The 18,644-nt window shown below is 43.1% G+C and overlaps 2 protein-coding genes across 5 annotated transcripts in view; both read right to left on the bottom strand.

The window, feature by feature from the left end:
- Positions 1 to 3,814: 3,814 nt before the first annotated feature.
- On the bottom strand, positions 3,815 to 5,965 carry LOC112848823 (heat shock factor-binding protein 1). The gene is given in 2 exon segments (XM_086715274.1): positions 3,815 to 5,142; positions 5,145 to 5,965. Coding segments are annotated over 2 exon segments (231 nt in total). The 5' UTR covers positions 5,199 to 5,965; the 3' UTR covers positions 3,815 to 4,965.
- A 3,531-nt stretch (positions 5,966 to 9,496) lies between these two features.
- Positions 9,497 to 18,644, bottom strand: part of EPB41L5 (erythrocyte membrane protein band 4.1 like 5) — a 147,500-nt gene continuing 138,352 nt past the window's right edge. For all 4 annotated transcript variants that reach the window (XM_086718396.1, XM_086718395.1, XM_086718392.1 and 1 more), the window contains exon 25: positions 9,497 to 14,178. In XM_086718396.1, the coding sequence (XP_086574522.1) occupies positions 14,112 to 14,178 (67 nt within the window). In that variant the 3' untranslated portion in view covers positions 9,497 to 14,111. The remainder of the gene's footprint in view (positions 14,179 to 18,644) is intronic.

The raw sequence follows: 18,644 nt of genomic DNA on the forward strand, positions 1-18,644 counted from the left end.
TCAAGAGCTCTTTATTGTCTTGGGTGTTTGTGTTTCCTTTTTCTAAAAAGAAGAAAGTTATTATCTCACATAATTTTGAATCCCAAGAGAGGACTGGCTGACTCCATAGCCATTGGTTCAGTCACTTAATGACATCATCCAGGACCTATGTCTTTCCATCTGCTTTCATAGTGACTTCATCCTCAGTCCACTGAGCAAGATGGCCATGGCAGGTCCAGAGAAATGAGAGAGAGCATCTCATCCATTGACTCTCTGCTGAGAATGAGGAAACCTTTCCCAGAAGCTTTCCAGCATGTTTCTTTCCACATCATTGGCCTGAATTCTTTCTTTTTTTAATTGTGTCTATAAATATATAGAACAAAATTTGCCAGTTTTGCCATTTTTAAGTATACAATTCTGTGGCACTCATTGTACTCGTAGGGTTGTGCAACCGTCCATTCTATCCATTTCCAAAACCTTTTCATTATCCCAAACACAAACTCTGTAGCCATCAAGCAATAACTCCCCATTCCCTTCTCTCCGCAACTCCCCAAAACCCTGATTCTACTTCCCGTCTCTGTGAATTTGCCAATTCTAGATATTTCAGATAAGTGGAATCATAGCACATTTATCCTTTTGTATCTGGCTTCTTTCATGTAGCATGTTTTCAAGCTTCCTCCATGTTGTAGCTTCTATAGGAATTTCATTCTTTTTATGGCTGAATAATAGTCCATCATATGGATAGATCATCTTTTGTTTATCCATCTACACTGATGGACATTTGGGTTGTGTCTAGCTTTTACCTATTGTGAATAAGGCTGCAACAAACAGCAACACTTAGGGATCTCTTCAGGTCCTTGTTTTCAATTTTTTTGAGTATATACCTAGAAGGGAAATTGCTGGATCATATGATAATTCTCTTTAGCTTTTTGAGGCATTGCCAAACTATTTCCCACAGTGTCTGCACCATTTTACATTCCCACGAGCAATGTAAAAGGCTTCCAATTTCTCCACATCCTTGTCAACACTTATTTTTTTTTTATGATAGCTATCCCAGTAGATGGTATCTTTTTGTGGTTTTGATTGCTTCCCTAATGATAAGTATATTGAGCAACTCTTCATGTGCTTATTGGACATTTGTATATTTTCTTTGGAGAAATGTCTATTCAGGTCCTTTGCCCATCTTCTAATTGGTTTATGCATCTGGTTATTGTTGAATTTTAGCTCTTCATACATTCTGGATATTAATTCCTTATCAAGTATGTGATTTGCAAATATTTTCTCCCAGTCTCTGGATTGTCTTTTCACTCTGCTGATAATGTCCTTTGATGGACAAAAAATTTTTAATTTTGATGAAGCTGAATTTATCCATTTTCTTTTTGTTTCTCATGCTTTTGGAATTATATCTAAAATTCCATTGCAAAATCCAAGGTCATGAAAATATATACCTGAGTTTTCTTTTAGGAACTGTATGGTTTAGTTCTTGTATTTAGGTCATTGATCCACTTGAGTTTATTTTTGTGCACACTGTGAGGTAGAGATCCAGTGTCATTCTTTTCCAAGTGGAAACTCAGTTGTCCCAGCATCACTTAAGAGACCATGCCTTCCCTACTGAATGGTCTTGGCATCCTTATCAACTATCAGTTGGTCATAGACACATGGGTTTATTTCTGGACTCTTAGTTCTATTTGAATGGTCTGTATGTCTAGCCTTAGGCCAGTACCATACTATGATTACTGTGGCCTTGTAGGTAGTTTTTTTGTTTTTGTTTTTGTTTTTTGTTTTTTGTTTTTTTTTTTTTTTTTATTTAGAGAGAAAACTTGGTGGAGGGGCAGAGACAAAGAGGGATGGAGAGAGAATTCCAAGCAGGCTCCACGCTCACAGCAGGCTTCGAATTCACAAACTGTGAGATCATGACCTGAGCCAAAATCAAGAGTAGGACACTTAACCAACTGAGCCACCCACATGCCCTGTAGTAAGTTTTAAAGTCATTAAATGTGAATCCTATGACTTTGTCCTTTTTCAAGACTGTTTTGGCTACTCAAGGTCCCTTGAAATTCCTTATGAATTTCATAGGCTTTTCCATTTCTGCAAAAAAAAAAAAAAAAAAAAAAAAGCTGTTGGAATGTTGGGGATTGCATTGAATTTGTAGATCTTTTGGGGTGGTTTTGACATTTTAACAATATTGTCTCCCCACCCATGAACACATCTTTCAACTGTTTTTTTTTTTGTTTTTTGTTTTTTAGTTTTCAGTGTAGAAGTTTTTATTCTTGGTTAAACATATCTCTAGTTATTTTATTCTTTTAGGTGCTATTGTAAACAGAATTGTCTTGTTAATATCTTTTTTTTTTTTTATTGCTTTTGCAAGTGTATAGAACCACAGTGAATTTTTGTGTGTTGATCTTGTACCCTGCAACTTTGAATTCACTTACTAGCTCTGGTAGTTTTCTTGTGGACAGTTTGGGATTTTCTATATATGGGATTATGTCATCTGCATATATAGTTTTATTTCTTCTGATTCAACTTGGATGCCTTTCCTTTCTTTTTCTTATCTAACTTCTCTGGCTAAGACTTTTAGTATATACTCAACACCAGTAGTGAACTGGGCATCCTTATCTTGTTCCTGACATCAGGAGGAAATCTTTCAGTGCTTTACCATTGAATTTGGTGTTAGCCGTGGTTATTTCTTATATGGCCTTTATCACATTGAGGCAATTCCCTTGAAGTTCTAATTTTATGAGTGTTTTTTATCATGCAAGGGTGTTAGATTTTGTCAAATGCCTTTCTGTGTTAATGGAGATGATCATTTTTTTTTCTTTCATTCTATTAATGTGTTGTATCACACTGGTATTTTGGTGTTGAACCACCTTGTATTCCTGGGATAAAACCCACCTGGCCATGGTGTATAACCATTTAATATGCTGTTGGATTCAGTTTATTAGTATTTTGATGAAGATTTTGTATCTATATCCATCAGGGATATTGGTCTGTAATTTTCTTTTCTTGTGGTATCTTAATCTGGGGCAATGGAGGAAGGAGTTCCAAAACTCTGAGCAGAACCAAGAAGGCGGCTCCAGAATATCTGGAGGCAGGACTATCAGCCTCATTGGGTCAGCATGGCCTTGGGGAGCACTGAGGAGGGCACTGTTGGCATGGAATTTCCGTGCAGGCAGAATTGTTGTGGAAGATGCTCTTTGCTGTGTACTGAACATCTAATAGGGACCCTAGCACATAGTAGATGCTCAATCAATAATCGTTGAGTGAACTGATGAACACAAAGTTGGAGAAGTTCAGAAGAATACATCCAGTATGATTCTATTTATGTGAAATTCAAAAGCAGGCAAATCTAAACTCTGCTATTTAGGGATGTGTACCTAAAGGGATGTGTTACCTTTGTGGTTAGGGAGGGGGCTGGGAAGGGATCTGGGCAGACCGGCTAGGTTTGCCAATGTTCTATTTCTTGACTGTGGTGCTGCAGCGCCCCCCTGTGGAACTGGTGGGGAGAGCCATTTAGATGCAGGCAGCTCTTGAATGACAGAAGTGTCAAGGCAGAGGTCAAAGGACTCAGGACACAGCCCTCAGCTTGATAAGGGAGCAGAGGGTCCCAAGACCAAATCAACCAAGTCTTCCTAAGGAGCTGGGCCTATGTTCTGGCCCTGCCTGAGATAAGCCGGCACACCTGGGTCCATACCCTGACTGGGACAAGTGTACCAGCTATGGCCTAGACACACTGCTTACCAACCCCTGCAGCACGCGCGCACACACACACGTCCAGATGTCACTAATAGGATACTCATTCGCTGGTGTCTTAGGGAGACAGCCCTCGTGGGGAGGCTGTGTATCAAAGGTGATAACCTCCACACCCTAGTGAGCACTGATACTCTTGGACCGAGTTCCAAGAAGACAAGTTCAGTGCTTCCTGGGGAGCTCAGAGGCAGGAAGGACAGATCCTGGGTCTGGGGAAGTGCAGGGTTGGATAAGGTTTTACAAAGCAGGCCAGGCTCACCCCTGGAGCTCTGTGAGATAGCTTTACGTAATATGCAGATAGACTGCTTTCCTTTTACTGCACATTAACAAAACTATAAATAACCATTCCATCACAAGTGTGATTTACATTTTAGGATAAGCCCATGTAAAAGCAGGTGGGTAAAAATGATGTTAAAGGAACTTCTAAGTAACACACAAATGTGGCAACATTGTGGTCTGTTAATACAGTGAGCAACAGGTTGTCCCGATGCGCCTGGGACTTTCCTGGTTTTAGCACTGAAAGTCCAATGTCCCAGGAACCCCCTTGTCCCAGGCAAACCGGGACAATTGGTGACCTGTGTGTGAAGGCCTGAGGTTCGGGATATGCTGAATTCAGGCGTAGAGTCATCCAGACCTGGTTCAAGTCCTGGTCCAACACCCACTGGAAGCCAGACTTCTGGTTCTTCGTAAGACCACAGAAGTTGTAAGGAGTAAATGGGAAAACCTGAATTAAGGATCAAGTGCAGCCCATGGAACATAGTAGGTGCTTAATGAGTTCAGCATTCATTTGACTTTTATATAATAAAAATTTTGAGAGTTTTATGCAGGAACTGCTCTAGTGTTTGGTCCAAGATGTGAAGTTACCATGTTCAAGAAACCGGGAGGGGGGTGTGAATCACTCTATAAACTAACAAGAGTATGTGACAGGAAGAATGCACACATTATAATAGAAATCTTGTCTATATATAGTAGTTGCTTCAAAAAGTCATTTGGGGGGCACCTGCGTGGCTCAGTCGGCTAAGCGTCCAACTCTTGGTTTCGGCTCAGGTCATAATCTCACAGTTTGTTACTTCCAGCCCCGTGTTGGGCTCACTGCTGTCAGCACAGAGCCCACTTTGGATCCTCTGTCTCCCTCTTGCTCTCTAACTAAATTAGCATTAAAACAATTTTTTTAAGCCATTTGTTCTTCTCTTGGCTTGTAAAAATGGTGTTCCGGGTTTCAGGGCAAGTTAACAAACTTCAGCTCTTTGGTGTGGCAGGTATTTTGTTCTCACCCTCCAGTTCTTCCACCCCAGCCTGTGCCATGAGGTCTGCAACATTTTTCTCCAGGTTGTCAATGTGACTACTCGTGTTACCAATTCTTCCAATGACCTGGTCGGACATGGTCTGAAAGGTATCTTGCATCTGTTGCAGGAGTGCGTCTGCACCATTGAGGTGAGATCTCGCATGGTCTTGGGGTCAGTCTCGGCCATCTCCCCAGTTCCCAGCTTTCATTCAACAAACATTTGAGCACCAACTGCATGCCCGGAAGCACACCAGGTACCCCAGATGCAGCAAGGGAGGAACTTGTATTATCAGGAAGGCAGTTAACAAGTAACTCACACAGGTGCTGACAGTGGAGATGGGCTGATGTTGGAGCACACGTTGGGGGGTTGGACATCTGGAGGAAGCGATGTGCAACCTGGGCCCTCAATGAGAAGCCTCAGGGCACGGGGCCCGGGGCCACAGAGTTCCCAGCAGGAGGGAAGGCCCAGTCATGAGAGTGAGTACAGGCCACCCAAAGGAGTGGAAGCTAGCAGCACAGCTGGAGGCCATGCTGTGGAAGCCAGCAAAGGAGTTTGGATGCTGTGTTCCGGGCAATTGGAAGCCATTACTGTTTTAGTGCTGAGGAGGAGCGTGACCTCATTTCTGGTTACAGTTGGAAAATGGATTCATCTGACAAAGGCAACTGCCTGATGCAAGTCAAGCCAGATGCTGACTTGGTCAAGGTGTGTAGTTGCAAAAATGAGGAGGCATTTCAGAGACAGACTCAGCAGGGCGTGAGGACTGATAGAACATGGGAGGACAGACAAAGGAATCAAGGGCAAGTCAACAACTCACTGAGACCAGGATCACTGAGAAGCAGAAGTTTGGGCACATGTGGGGGTGGGGAGCTTTGGGAGAACTACTTTAAGTGTGGCTTATGATACACTGAGTCTGAGGTACCCAAGTAACTTCCACATGGAGCCAGGAGTGGCGGGGGGGGGGGTGGTTCAGGCAGAGATATGGGTTGGAGATAGGGACCTGAGGGCCATGAGCACGTAGATGGGTTCTGGTATTTTTTTTTAATTTTTTTAATGTTTTTATTTATTTTTGAGACAAAGAGAGACAGAGCATGAGCAGGGGAGGGGCAGAGAGAGGGAGACACAGAATCTAAAGCAGACTCAAGGCTCCGAGCTGTCAGCACAGAACCCGACGCGGGGCTCGAACTCACGGAGTGTGAGATCATGACCAAAGCTGAAGTCGGACGCTCAACCGACTCAGCCACCCAGGCGCCCCGATGGGTTCTGGTATTAACTCATGTAACCTTCACCACGCCATGACACAGGTACTAGTCTTACTCCCATTTACAAAGCACAAGGCAGAAAGGCTGATGGCAGGGCTCTGAAAGGGTATATTTTTATATTATTATAATTCAACAGTTGGCCTAAAGTACTGTTCTTGACTATCCTAGGCTGAGAACTGTGTATGCCATCAGGCCTTCGTTACACAAGCATCTGTTGAGCTTGTACCGCTGGCCAGTGCTGCAGACAGCGGGGAGGGGAGCCATCAGTTGCCCAGGAGAATCCCTCCTTCTCTCTGTCCCTCTCCACACCCAATACCTCCTCTGGCCAGATACTCCCATCCTGAGCAGGAGCTTCTGACCTGAGAATTCCTAAGGGATCGATGAGCACGTGGAATTGTATGCAAAACTACCTACAGGTCCAGATGTGTAAGAGTCCCTAACCTAAAACTGATTAAGAAGAACCAGTGGCATTATTCACAATAGCCAAGGAATGGAAACAACCTAAATGTCCATCAGTGGATGAATGGCTAAAGAAAATGAGTCATATATACAGTGGAATATTACTATTCAGCCACAAGAAAGAAGGAAATCCTACCATTCGTGACACCATGGATGGAACTTGAGAGCGTTATGCTAAGTGAAATAAGGCAGATGGAGAAAGACACATATTGGATTCTATCACTTATATGTAGAATCTAAGGCAAACTCAGGAATAGAGAGTTTAAGAGTGGTTACTGAGGGCTAGTGTAGGGAGAAATGGGGAGAGGTTGGTAAAAATGCACAAAATACAGCTATGAGTAAGATCTGAGGACCTAATAACGTAAAATGTTTATGATTCTTTCTTTTACAGGTTAAAGATTTTTGTACAGAAAAAATAAATAAGAAACAATGGCAAACCATGTGAGAGCCCTGAGTGTCCGGTGGGACTTTCCCGTGAACACCTGTCCTATTGGTTTGCCGGCTAGAAGATATTCAGAGCTCTTGAAAGGACAGGACCAGTGGGACTGGGGAGCATATGGTGAACATGGAGTGATCACTCCGAGGTAGGGCTACTACCTAGAAGTACCGAGAAGAGGAAGGGGCTGTTCCAGGACCTCTGAAGCCGTGAAGGATGGCAGAGGTATGTGGGTCATTCCAGGTCTGTGCTGTGGTTTTTTTCTGAGGAGACTTTGCTTGGAGCCATGGAGGTTTGACATGGATAAGCTTCTCCCATGGGAATTCTGGAGCCAGGCAGGAAGGGCCTCAGAGGTGCCACAGAAAAGGTGACACTGTGCTCTGTGGCAACTCTGGCATGGGGAGCCAAGACTAGCAGTGCTGAGGGAAGTGGGTGAGAGGAGGAGAGCAGGGAATTCCTACCCCTGACCCTACAACCAAGGGTCAGTTCCTTCCCTCTCTGGATCTCTTTTCTGATCTACGCATGGAAGACTGGGACCAGGTCATCCAGCAATTCTACTCCCCCTCCAACATCCTAATTTCCTGACTTGAGAGCACGAGCAAGCTCTGATCTATGCATGATGCACTTGGAGGCGTGAAGGGTGCACTATGGGAAGCTAGGGAGTGGCCGCCAGGGCCCACGAGGGCATGGGCGACCCTGCTGTGGAGACAGGGTCTCTCTGCACCCCTGAGGGTCTCTCCTCCATGATGGAACCTTGGAACCTAAGCAAGTTGGGTTGAACATCTGCTGGGACAAATCACCTTAAGCCACCACACTGCCCCCAAACCAACACTGAGCTCGTTTTCTTGGGCCTTACTGACCTGAGTGCCCTTCATGCCCCTCCTATCTTTCCTTGGTACTGACCACAAAAGCCCTTTCTGTGTGGCATGCTGGGTTCATTTTTTTTTAATGTTTAATATTTTAAGAACAGAAATAACATTAGAATACATGTTTTTGGAGTATAAACATAACAATTTCTTTTAAAAGTGCAAGCCCTGGGGCGCCTGGGTGGCTCAGTCGGTTGAGTGTCCGACTTCGCTCAGGTCACGATCTCACGGTCCGTGAGTTCGAGCCCCGCATCAGGCTCTGTGCTGACAGCTCAGAGCCTGGAACCTGCTTCAGATTCTGTGTCTCCCTCTCTCTCTGGCCCTCCCCCCATTCATCCTCTGTCTCTCTCTGTCTCAAAAATAAATAAATGTTAAAAAAAAAAAATTAAAAAAAAAAAAAAAGTGCAAGCCCTATATCTCCAAGGCTTAAAAGAGCAATTATCCAGCTGCAGTCTACTCTCCTGAATTTTGTTTTTCCTTCATATTTTAACCAATATATATACATACATACATGTATATGTACATATACATGTATGTATGTATGTGTGTGTGTGTGTGTGTGTGTGTATAGATTGTCTTGGTAGCCCAGTAACCATTCCCTTCCCTCTGGGGACTCACAGCCTTCCCAGGTGTCCTGCCGTCCCCAACTCAAGGTGCCAGGAGGTACCCTCTGCTGGTCAGGCAGCAGGCAGACCGTCCCTGCCGTTGCCAGAGAAGGAGTCCGCACTTGCACCCATCGTCTCACCTTCTTATTGGTCAGAGAACTCTCCAGATCTTCCCAAGGAGTCACTCTGCCCACATTAGAGTGACTTTGGTCGCTTGTTGCCAAATCTCTTTGAGGAGAGCTTCCAGCACAGGTGATGGAGCCCAGGTTCCTGCCTCTCTGTGCACATCTCATCAGAACCTAATTGAAGCTCCTTGGTTTCCAAGGCCAATTGCTGTCTGTCTTCTGGGCGGAAGGGAGAGGAGGGGAGCAGGGAAGAGAATGGTCTCAGGAGTCTCGCTCAGACTCTCTGTCCAGCAGAAGGTTCTTCCCTGGGGTGGCGTGACAGAAGACACCTACCGCCCTGTACAAGACGCTGCTCCACGTACAAGGTACCACCCTGTCCCAGACAACGGAAGTGAGGCGCAGGCTTCTGAAATAATTTAAGGTTTCCTGTATTGAGTAGAGCTGTGTTTCTGCTGTACCCTGTGGCTTCTGGAATGGCCACTGTGGCTTCCAGGATGTGCTGGGAAGGACCAATGAGGTTTTTCCAACTCTGAAAGTGCCTCTGCTCCCAAATTTGGAGCGCTCGTACTAAAATGAACACAGAGAGCGGTGCTGCAGCTCCTCCCGTTCACTGCTTCCACTCGCTCCCTCGCTTTCCTACTAACAGCAGCTCTAACAATCGTGCTGCAGACAGAAAACGGGCACCATGTAGGTATTACACTTCCAAAAAACTGAACAGCTCGTAAAAACAGAAATGTTTCACAAAAGCTTTATTTGTGGTCACATCTACGGTTGTCATGTCAGTATACAAACAACTCAGTTCAGTGCAGTGCTTCTAATACAAGTCATATAAAGCTGTGGAACACAATGAATAGTGCACTTGATATAAAAATAAATTACACTTTAAAAGCTACTGCAAAGCTTTACATATATAAAAAGTAAACACAAAATAGTTAGTGAGGTCCTTTAAACTGTCTATCATACCCAGGTAAGAAAATTTATTTATGAAAATAAGAAGAGCAAGGGATCTGTACTAAAACACCTCCCTGATAAAAAGAAATCCTGGGAAGTGACTGAATTATTATCTCAAGCAATGTGATAAAGAGACTCACGTATCCCATCTTAAAAGTGGAAATAATTCCGGCTCTGGCACATGTTCACACAGCAGACTTAAGCTCAGGACAAATTTCTATAATCCAAACAAGTCTCCTCATCCTGAAGGCTAATAGATAGGAAAAGCTTCCAACTTTTGTCTGATCATTCAAAAACCAGAGTGTTTGAATTTTTGAGAGGAAAAAGGGACAAATAATACAGAAATGTCCATTCTTCAACTGCAGAAGACTCCAGGTTTCTAAGCAACCAAAAGGCTGAAGGCAAGATTAATGAGAAAGTGGGCAGGCCTCACAAAGACGCTCAGAGCTGGGAGACCCACGACCACCCTGTCCATGCAAATGAGGACGCCAACATCCAGAAACGTCAGGGGTCTCCCAGCGGCGGACGATGCTGCAGAACCTACCTGAACACTTGCCTGACTCCCAGGGAGCCATGCTGCCACTCTACGAAGCTTGAAGTTGGAAGTAGCACCTGTTTTTGTAAATGAACTTCCCTGGAACACAGCCAGCCGATGCATTTCCTACTGTTTTGCTACTTTTGTACAACAACGGCACTGCTGAGCAGTAAAGTATTACCTCAGCTCTTTACAGAAAAACTTTGCTCGTGCCTGCTCTAAATGAGGAGACAAGAACTTTGCTTCTCAGGACCCTTACTTATGGAAAAATATGGAAGATTTTTCTCTATGTAAGAGACTGTCAAATAATCCTGCTCTAAAATGGTCTCTGAAACAACACCTGAACTTTCATTCTAGGGCTTATGTAAGAGAAGACAGAGGTGCCGGTTTTAGCCAAAATTGGGAAGCATGAGAGAAGAAGCAGTCAAGACGCAAGGGACAACCCAGGGCTTTCATCCTTGATTGTCCACAGAACTTCCGTGATTATGCAAAAGCAGATAAAGGTGAAAACAGACAGCAGGCTATAAGAAATATTTTTAAGTAGAATTTTTCCTAAAACAATATAAACATCTTAAGAAAGCTGCTCAGGGAATGTCTGAATTTATCAAGCTCAAAGGAATCTGCTCATTCCTTAACTCAGCAGCGCTTCTAGAAGGGCAGGCGCGGGAGAACGGTGCCCCCTTCCAGTGTCTCCAAGAGTGCTACTGTGACAGCAGGGAGAAACAGGGTCTCATTTATCACTTTACAAGTTCCGAAGAAGAGTTGAGGGCAGAAAGCTGAAGCCTACAATCTGATTTTAAGCCCCCAAACCACCTCTCCCTTCCCTGCCCGGACTGTCACATGGCCTGACTTGAGATTCCTGTCCTTTCTGCTCCCCCAAGGCCGGCAGCAGGCACCTGCTGCATGGCTCTGTACTGTGTCTCTGGGGCGGGATACACGGCAAGCCCGGAGACGGAGCAGCGGCCGCAACCCAGTCTCGGGGAGCCCCTCAGCCCCTCGAGACGCCTCAGGACAACACAAGAAGGCCTGCCACCCTCTCGGCGCCGGCCCCTCCGCTCCCAGTCACAAGTGCCTTCATGGCTGACCCCAATGAGTTACTGGAGTCCAGGGTGGAACTGGAAACTCTGGGAAGAAAGTGACCACAGAGAAGCTGAGCCTGTGGCTAACAGCCTCCTGTTATTTGTTGCCAATCTGGGTCTGTTATCTCAGCTCTAAATCACCTCCGAGCTACTTTCCAAGGGAAGAACACTAACAGCTTTCTAGCTGGAGCGCTCAAATCAACTATTGTTCTTGCTCTCTTTTCAAACATGTTCACATAATTATAACGTTGCCAGTATTTCTTTTTAGCTCTATTTACTAAGGTGCATGGGAACCTCATTCTAGATAGAGAAAAACTTCCTGCCCACCCAGCTGTCATTGGGAACAGCCACTGGGGCTCTTTGAGCTCACCTGAGGATCCGAGCTTCAGTTAGTTTATCCGAGAATTCAGATGTGCAGGTGGGTTTTAATCTTTTGCAGTGGAAGACTGAGCCCTGAAGGTCACCGGCGGGCAGTGCCACCATAGCTATAACCAGCCTGCCTTCTTATCCAGCATCACCTCAAATCCCTTCCTCTGCTCCTATTCTTCACTGACTCACACATATATGCTTCTCTCTCATCACAGAGACGGACCTTCCCCTTCCCTCTCGGACACATTCACAGATATCCTGAGCCCTGCAGTTCTCTCCCCTCCACTCTCAGATAAGCAGAACGAGATCGCCGTCACAGCAACTCTGGGGAAGGCAGCAGCAGCAGACGTGACAGGGAAGTTATTCTACTTGACAGGCACCTACACTGTCAGGGCTAATTCATCATGAAAGTATAAATTTCCATGTTTACCACTTCATGCCAGGACAGAAGACAAAATTTAGCTTGAGGTTTAAATATAGTTTAAGGAAGTCTTTATCAATATTCTAACCAGCAAGAATACAGGTACCTGAAGACACAGAGGTTATAGACTATTTTTAACAACTTATTCCTCAATTTTAAACAGTTTAAAATGAGGCTGGTGCTCGCTCCTAAACTGGCTGGGAAGTTGAGGCCTTCCAAGCTAGTAATGCCTTAGCTGTTCCGTACCGCGGTTACAGGCACAACTTGAACCTTTCAGTACTTCTAGCACTGTCAGCACACTAGAAATCTGATGGCCAGTCCAGCATGTCCCCGGCTAGGCCCCTGGTTCTAGCTGTCACTTACAGCTGCGAGAAAATGTGTTTAACAATTAAGAATTGGCAAGAGCTCCACCAACGAAATTCACAAGCTTAGCACAATGGCTAAGAGTAGGAAGCCAGCAAGAAGCGCCAACTTTCTTTCCTTCACCAAAGTTGTTCCGTGCAAAAGTGGTTTCCAAACTCTACAGCTCCCTGGGAAACAGCACAAGATTAAAATTCCTGATCTTTCCAATCAGACAGTAGCACATGTTTGCCTGAGCACATGACTGTGCTACAGGGAACCCAGGACAGCCCAAACCACAGAGTTTTAAAGGTCACAAAACTGGATGTTCTTTTATGCTGAGCAACATAAATTAACACTCAATTATATACATAACACAGGGCAGAAAACTAAACATCAAATTCCAGGAGGTACAGTTTGATATCAATCCTTGATCACAGGGATTAACAACTATACCAAGATGGTTTCCACATTATCCTCATTCCCAGTAGCAACTGGGAATTCTTAAGTTTTAAAGCCAAAATAATAGTGTTTTTCTGGATGCTGGAATTGCAAGTGGTTATTTTTGCATCTTCGTTATTTTCTGTATGAGCATGTACTACTTTAATATCCAGAATTTTTTTGTGTACCGAAAGTGACGAGGAACTTCTAGAAACTTTTTGAAATTAACACAAAATTCCTAACATAAGGTGAGATAGGAGTTCTTCCAGTATGCACAGTAGTTTCAGACATGGTAGGTGTTCAAGAAACAAAATCCCCCTACTCCCTGATTCCCCATTTCTGTCCTGGTATTTTTGTTTTGTTTCATTGTCTTTAGTTGATGAGTTCTAACTTTATTTAGCCCATATTAAAAGGAAATGAAGTCTATGTCCAAACTGGTAGAAGTGTGGGGAAGTGACTGCTATCTCCGTCCAGGCTGAAAAGTTACAGTCTATGTGTGTGGTGCATGTGAGTGTTTCCTATAGGGAAGCAGGGCTGGAAAAAAAAAAAAAAAATATGACGCAAAATACACACAGTTTATCTTAACCTTAATGTAAACTTGGGAGTATTAAGATAGCCAGTCCAGTAAGATGTTAAAAGTATGGGAGACATCTGGAAACCTTCTGTATTCTAAACTTCTTTTTAGTACTGTAATAACTGTAAACAAGCTAGGCCTTAATCTACCTACATAATGCCCTCATTAATTTCCTAAATTCCTGATTTCTAGGTATTCAATGGATAAGGGCAACTTCTCTAACAGGCATTCAGATCAAGGACACTTATCCTGATACTAGGGAGAGAAGTAACATTCAAAAGGCTATTACTGACTACCAGAGACCTCTGGTTATGGAGGGGTTATGAACAATTACACCCACTAGATGGAGCCAAGAGTTTGAAGGAAACCACAGAGAAAGTAATTCTCGTTTCAAGAATTGACAACTTCAATACAATTATAGGTAGATACCCTCATTTGATCAAATACGTAGTGTAATTAAGCCCTTCCAGTTGGACGGAAAATGTTTTTCATTGAGTTGAAGTCTAATCTAGGTGAGCTTTTTTAACTCACAAGTAAGGACAAGCTCCTGAACCCAACACATTCCAGCGGAAATTGATTCCAGGACGGACAGCTGCAGAGTGCTGGGCATTCCAGTTATAAGTGAGAAGGAGCCAAACCCTCAGAGCTCAGTAGTCAGTAAACACTTCTGTTTCAAGATGGCTTCTTCGGCCAACGTTGGAACAGAGCTGAAAGGAAGAATGGGTTACTCATTATTCAGTAAAACCACTGGGGTGGGAACAACATGGATTTCTCCACCAGTGCTACATGGAGCAGGTTGACAGTGAAAAACCTAAAGTGACTATGCTGCAGCACCAAATTTAGCAATGAGACATTTACAGAAGGGAATTTTCTAGATAATTGATGCTTATTTCATCTTGAAATGAAACCTAAAGGTATCAATTTCCCCTACTTCCTTGAATAAAAGGTACCAAACACTTACTCATTTGTTAATGAGTCAGGGTTATTATGAATAGCAAGAACAATACTATGCAGAGCATGACAGCAACCTGCTCAAAAACTACCAAGGTAAGTGGGCACACGATTCTGTGCTTTACACAGATAGTCCCAGATGGCTGTGGCTCAGTTCCCACGGCAGGTAATCAGTTATGTGAAAAAGAAAAGGCTGTGGGCTCTGCATGAGTGCCCAACAGTCTCTGCCACAGCTGAAGAGCATGTACACAGATGCAAGGATGTAACGTCATCTATTTGGTTTCATGAAAACCTCAAAATATACAGTACAGAGAACACAGTTTAACGTGGTGAAACTACTAACAAACTTTATAGATGAAACAGCCATCATGTGCGACCTCCCTCATTTCTACTACACAGAGACAAACACTTTCAACAGTTTTCTTTTATTTCAGTATTTTCCTTCACTTTTCTGTGTCTCCAGGTCTCAAGGTGTAGTCCCTGGAATTTATTATAAATGCAAATTCTTAGGCACCACCGAGACATACAAATCACAGACTCTGAGGCTGGAGCCAGTAAGCTGTGTTTTAATAAGTCCTCCAGGTGACTGTGATGCACAACCAGCAAGAGTCTAAGTGGCCTCTTTCTACAATGACTTCCTGTCATGGACTGGCAGGGCTTACCATTCTTATAGCCCATTCACCAGCTACCCAATCCTCCCTTCCTATCTTTTCAACAGTTGTGGGAACAATTTTGATCACATATTCAGTGTTGTAATCATTTCCACAATGTGGAATATTTCCACAATTGACAGACGTATATTATGTTTTTTTCTTATACAATTTGTTGTTTCGGGACCAAAGAACTGCTTCCTTTTTTGTTGTGACTGTCTGCTCAGTTTTCTGTACTTATTTCTAATTTGTCCCTAAGCTTGCAGATAGAACCACGGATCTCTTCACAGTATGTTCAGACAGGTCATGTAATTGTTTAAACACTAGGGTAAGGCCATTTGTTTGTATTTTTTCTTAGTAATATCCTTCCTGGAACTCTATATCCCCCTCTTCAAATCTGTACAGAATCACTTCTAGACCTGCAGGGCAGCTGTTGCCTTGGAACTTCCCTCCACCTTCCTGCTGGTCAATTCCTGCACCGGTTTCCTGGGTCCCATGTCTTCTTGGATAATCATCTTATTTTGATGGAACGCATCTCCAGTGAGTAAGCCCACTTGGGAAGTACATATTTTAGAGAAACTCTATGCTCATTCTAATCTCACATTTCATTGATAGTCTGGATATAAAAACCTAGGTATGGAGTGCCTGGGTGCCACTTGGTTAAGTGTCTGACTTCAGCTCAGGTCATGATCTCATGGTCCATGAGTTCAAGCGCCCCATCAGGCTCTGTGCTGACAGCTCAGAGCCTGGAGCCTGCTTCAGGTTCTGTGTCTCCCTCTCTCTCTGCCCCTCCCCTGCTTGCATTCTCTCTCTCTCTCTCTCTCTCTCTCTCTCAAAAATAAACAAAAAAATTTTTTTAATCTAGGTGAAAAATAATTTTCCTCCTGAAATCTGAAGGCATTGCTCTATTATCTTCTTACTTTCAGCAAAGTCTGCTGTCATTCTGATTGCCAATCCTTTCATGTACTTTTTCCTCCCTCTCTGAAGACTTACATCCTCTCTTAACTCAGATATTCTGAATAGGAGTCCTTGGTGTTGTCTATTTTCATTCCCTGTGCTGGGTACTCAGGTCCGCTGAATCTAAAAACTCAAGTACTTTGGTTCTGAGAAATCTCCATTTCTTTTACAATTACTCTGTTCTTTTCGGATCTCCAATGATTCATATACTGGACTCCTTGGACCAATCCTCCAATTTTCTCTTCTGTCCCAATTTTCATCTTTTTGTTCTACTTTTTGGGAGAGTTCCTCAATGTATCTTCCACGCCTTCCTTAGATTTTATTTTTAACATGGTTAATAATTTCTAAGAATACTGCATTTTTTTTTCATTTCCTGTTACTATTGCACGGATGCAGCATCTCCTCTCTCAAGAAACTATTGTTTTGTGAAGTTTTTGATGTTCACATTCCTTTCTTTCCCCCGTTTCTTTTTCAGTTTACCTGTTCTAATTAATTTTCCCTCAGACATCTGATAATTTTTGGCCCTCTTCGCACTTATGAAGGAAGCACCCATTCCTATTTAAAAGTGAAGCACTGGAATGCCATTTGGAAACTATACACATAAGCACACTCCCTACACTAATGGGCTTGCAGTAGAGTCACCGGGCAGGTTTCCTGGCAATCTCATCGGGGCAGCCACAAAAGTTAGTCTCTGGGAGCCTTTTGTCTTTATTGGTCAGTTTCTCTAGAGAATAATCCTCTTATTTCTCAGCTGAAGACATTTTACTTGGCCAACAACATTCTGGAAGCTGAGAAAGAAGGAAGGTTGGCTGTCTCACCCTTCAGTGTACGGACTTTGAGTTACCTCTGCTTCAGCTCAGAGCCTTACTCTAAACAGAAACTCTTCACATCTGGAGCCCCTCTGGCCCAGCTCTTCCACAAAAAAACCTGCAGAAATCATGCTGGCATGGGTGCAGTGAGGTTGGGGGGCGTCTATGCTATAAATCTTTTCAACCAGTCCTCAGATTCTCAGCCCTACCTTCTGCCCCATCTTCACAAATACCTGGTACCTCCAATTCCTGAGCTCTTTCAGGGTTCTGCAGTGGAAATTGGCTGGCTTTTTTATTTTCTCAGTTTCCACCCCCTCCCCTTTTTAGGCCTAGATTTCATTTTTCCCTTCTCTGTGAAGTTGGTTACTATTATTTCTCTGCTTCCACAACCTGAAATCTTTCAACTGCTGTTGTCTTCTCCTCTATTCTTTGTTCTTGTGGTCTTATGCCTTTAAAGTAAAATTTTAGGGGCGCCTGGGTGGCGCAGTCGGTTGAGCGTCCGACTTCAGCCAGGTCACGATCTCGCGGTCTGTGAGTTCGAGCCCCGCATCAGGCTCTGGGCTGATGGCTCGGAGCCTGGAGCCTGTTTCCGATTCTGTGTCTCCCTCTCTGCCCCTCCCCTGTTCATGCTCTGTCTCTCTCTGTCCCAAAAATAAATAAACGTTGAAAAAAAAAATTTTTTAAGTAAAATTTTACACACAGCACCCAAAGTAAATCTGAATCTGTAGAGATGTGACCAGTCATCATTAAAAAAAAAAAAAAAATTACTAATTATCACACATATATATTGAAGTGCACATAGCATGAGTTTACAGCTTGATGACTTTTTGCAAATTGAACATACCTTTGTAACCAGCATGCAGATTAAAAAAAAAACAAGAAGAAAACTGAATTTGTATTCCTCAGTGACTAGTCAGGTCGCACACTGTCTTGTATGTTTATTGGCCATCTGGATATCCTCTTGTAAACTGCCCTATTCAAGTCTTGCCAATTTTTCTATTTAGCTATTTTTTTCTTATTGATTTACAATAGCTCTTTATATATTCTAGATAGGAGTCCTTTGTCAAAGACAGAGGGATAGAGATAAATGCAAAGGTGGAAGGAAGTGCAAATATTTTCTCTCACTCTGTGGCTTCCCTTTTTGAGATCTTCCAGTTACTTCTTTTGGCAAACAGAAGTTCTTGATATAACCCAAGTTATCATTTTTTTCCTGTATGATTAAAGATTTTTGTGACCTGTTTAAAAAATCTTTTCTGAGTTCTAGGATGTTTGCTTATGTTTTCTTCTAAAAGCTTTATTATTATTTGATGTTTCACATTTAGATCTGAAATCCATCTAGAATGGATTTTTGTGTATGGTCTGAGGTTGGGTCAACATTAATTTTTTCCCTCACGGATGTTTAATTTGTCCAGCTGATTTACTGACAGATCATCCAGTCTGTCAGTAGCACCTACATAGCACTGCACCACCCCTTTTTCACAAATGAGGTAACTATGTCTGTGTGGGTTTGTTTCTAGACTCTATTCTCTTCCACTGATTTCTCTCTTTTTTTTTTTTTTTTTTGAGGTCTAATTGGCATATTAACATTATATTAGTTTCAGGTGCACTACTGTCATCTTTGATCTCTTTAATTCTTCTATGACTACTTTGTTTTGGGAAGGAGAGCAGACAATCTTCTTTCATCTGTAATTTTTAATTTACAAGTCCTTAAGAACGCATATTTTATTGTGTAAACTCAATTACAAAGCATTATCACCTGGTCCTCTACATGTAATCTCTATTTTTACAGTGGCAATTATTAGGCAT

Source organism: Puma concolor, chromosome C1 (assembly GCF_028749965.1).
Source record: "Puma concolor isolate L17-30 chromosome C1, mPumCon1.1.hap2, whole genome shotgun sequence".
Classification (NCBI taxonomy): Eukaryota; Metazoa; Chordata; class Mammalia; order Carnivora; family Felidae; genus Puma; species Puma concolor.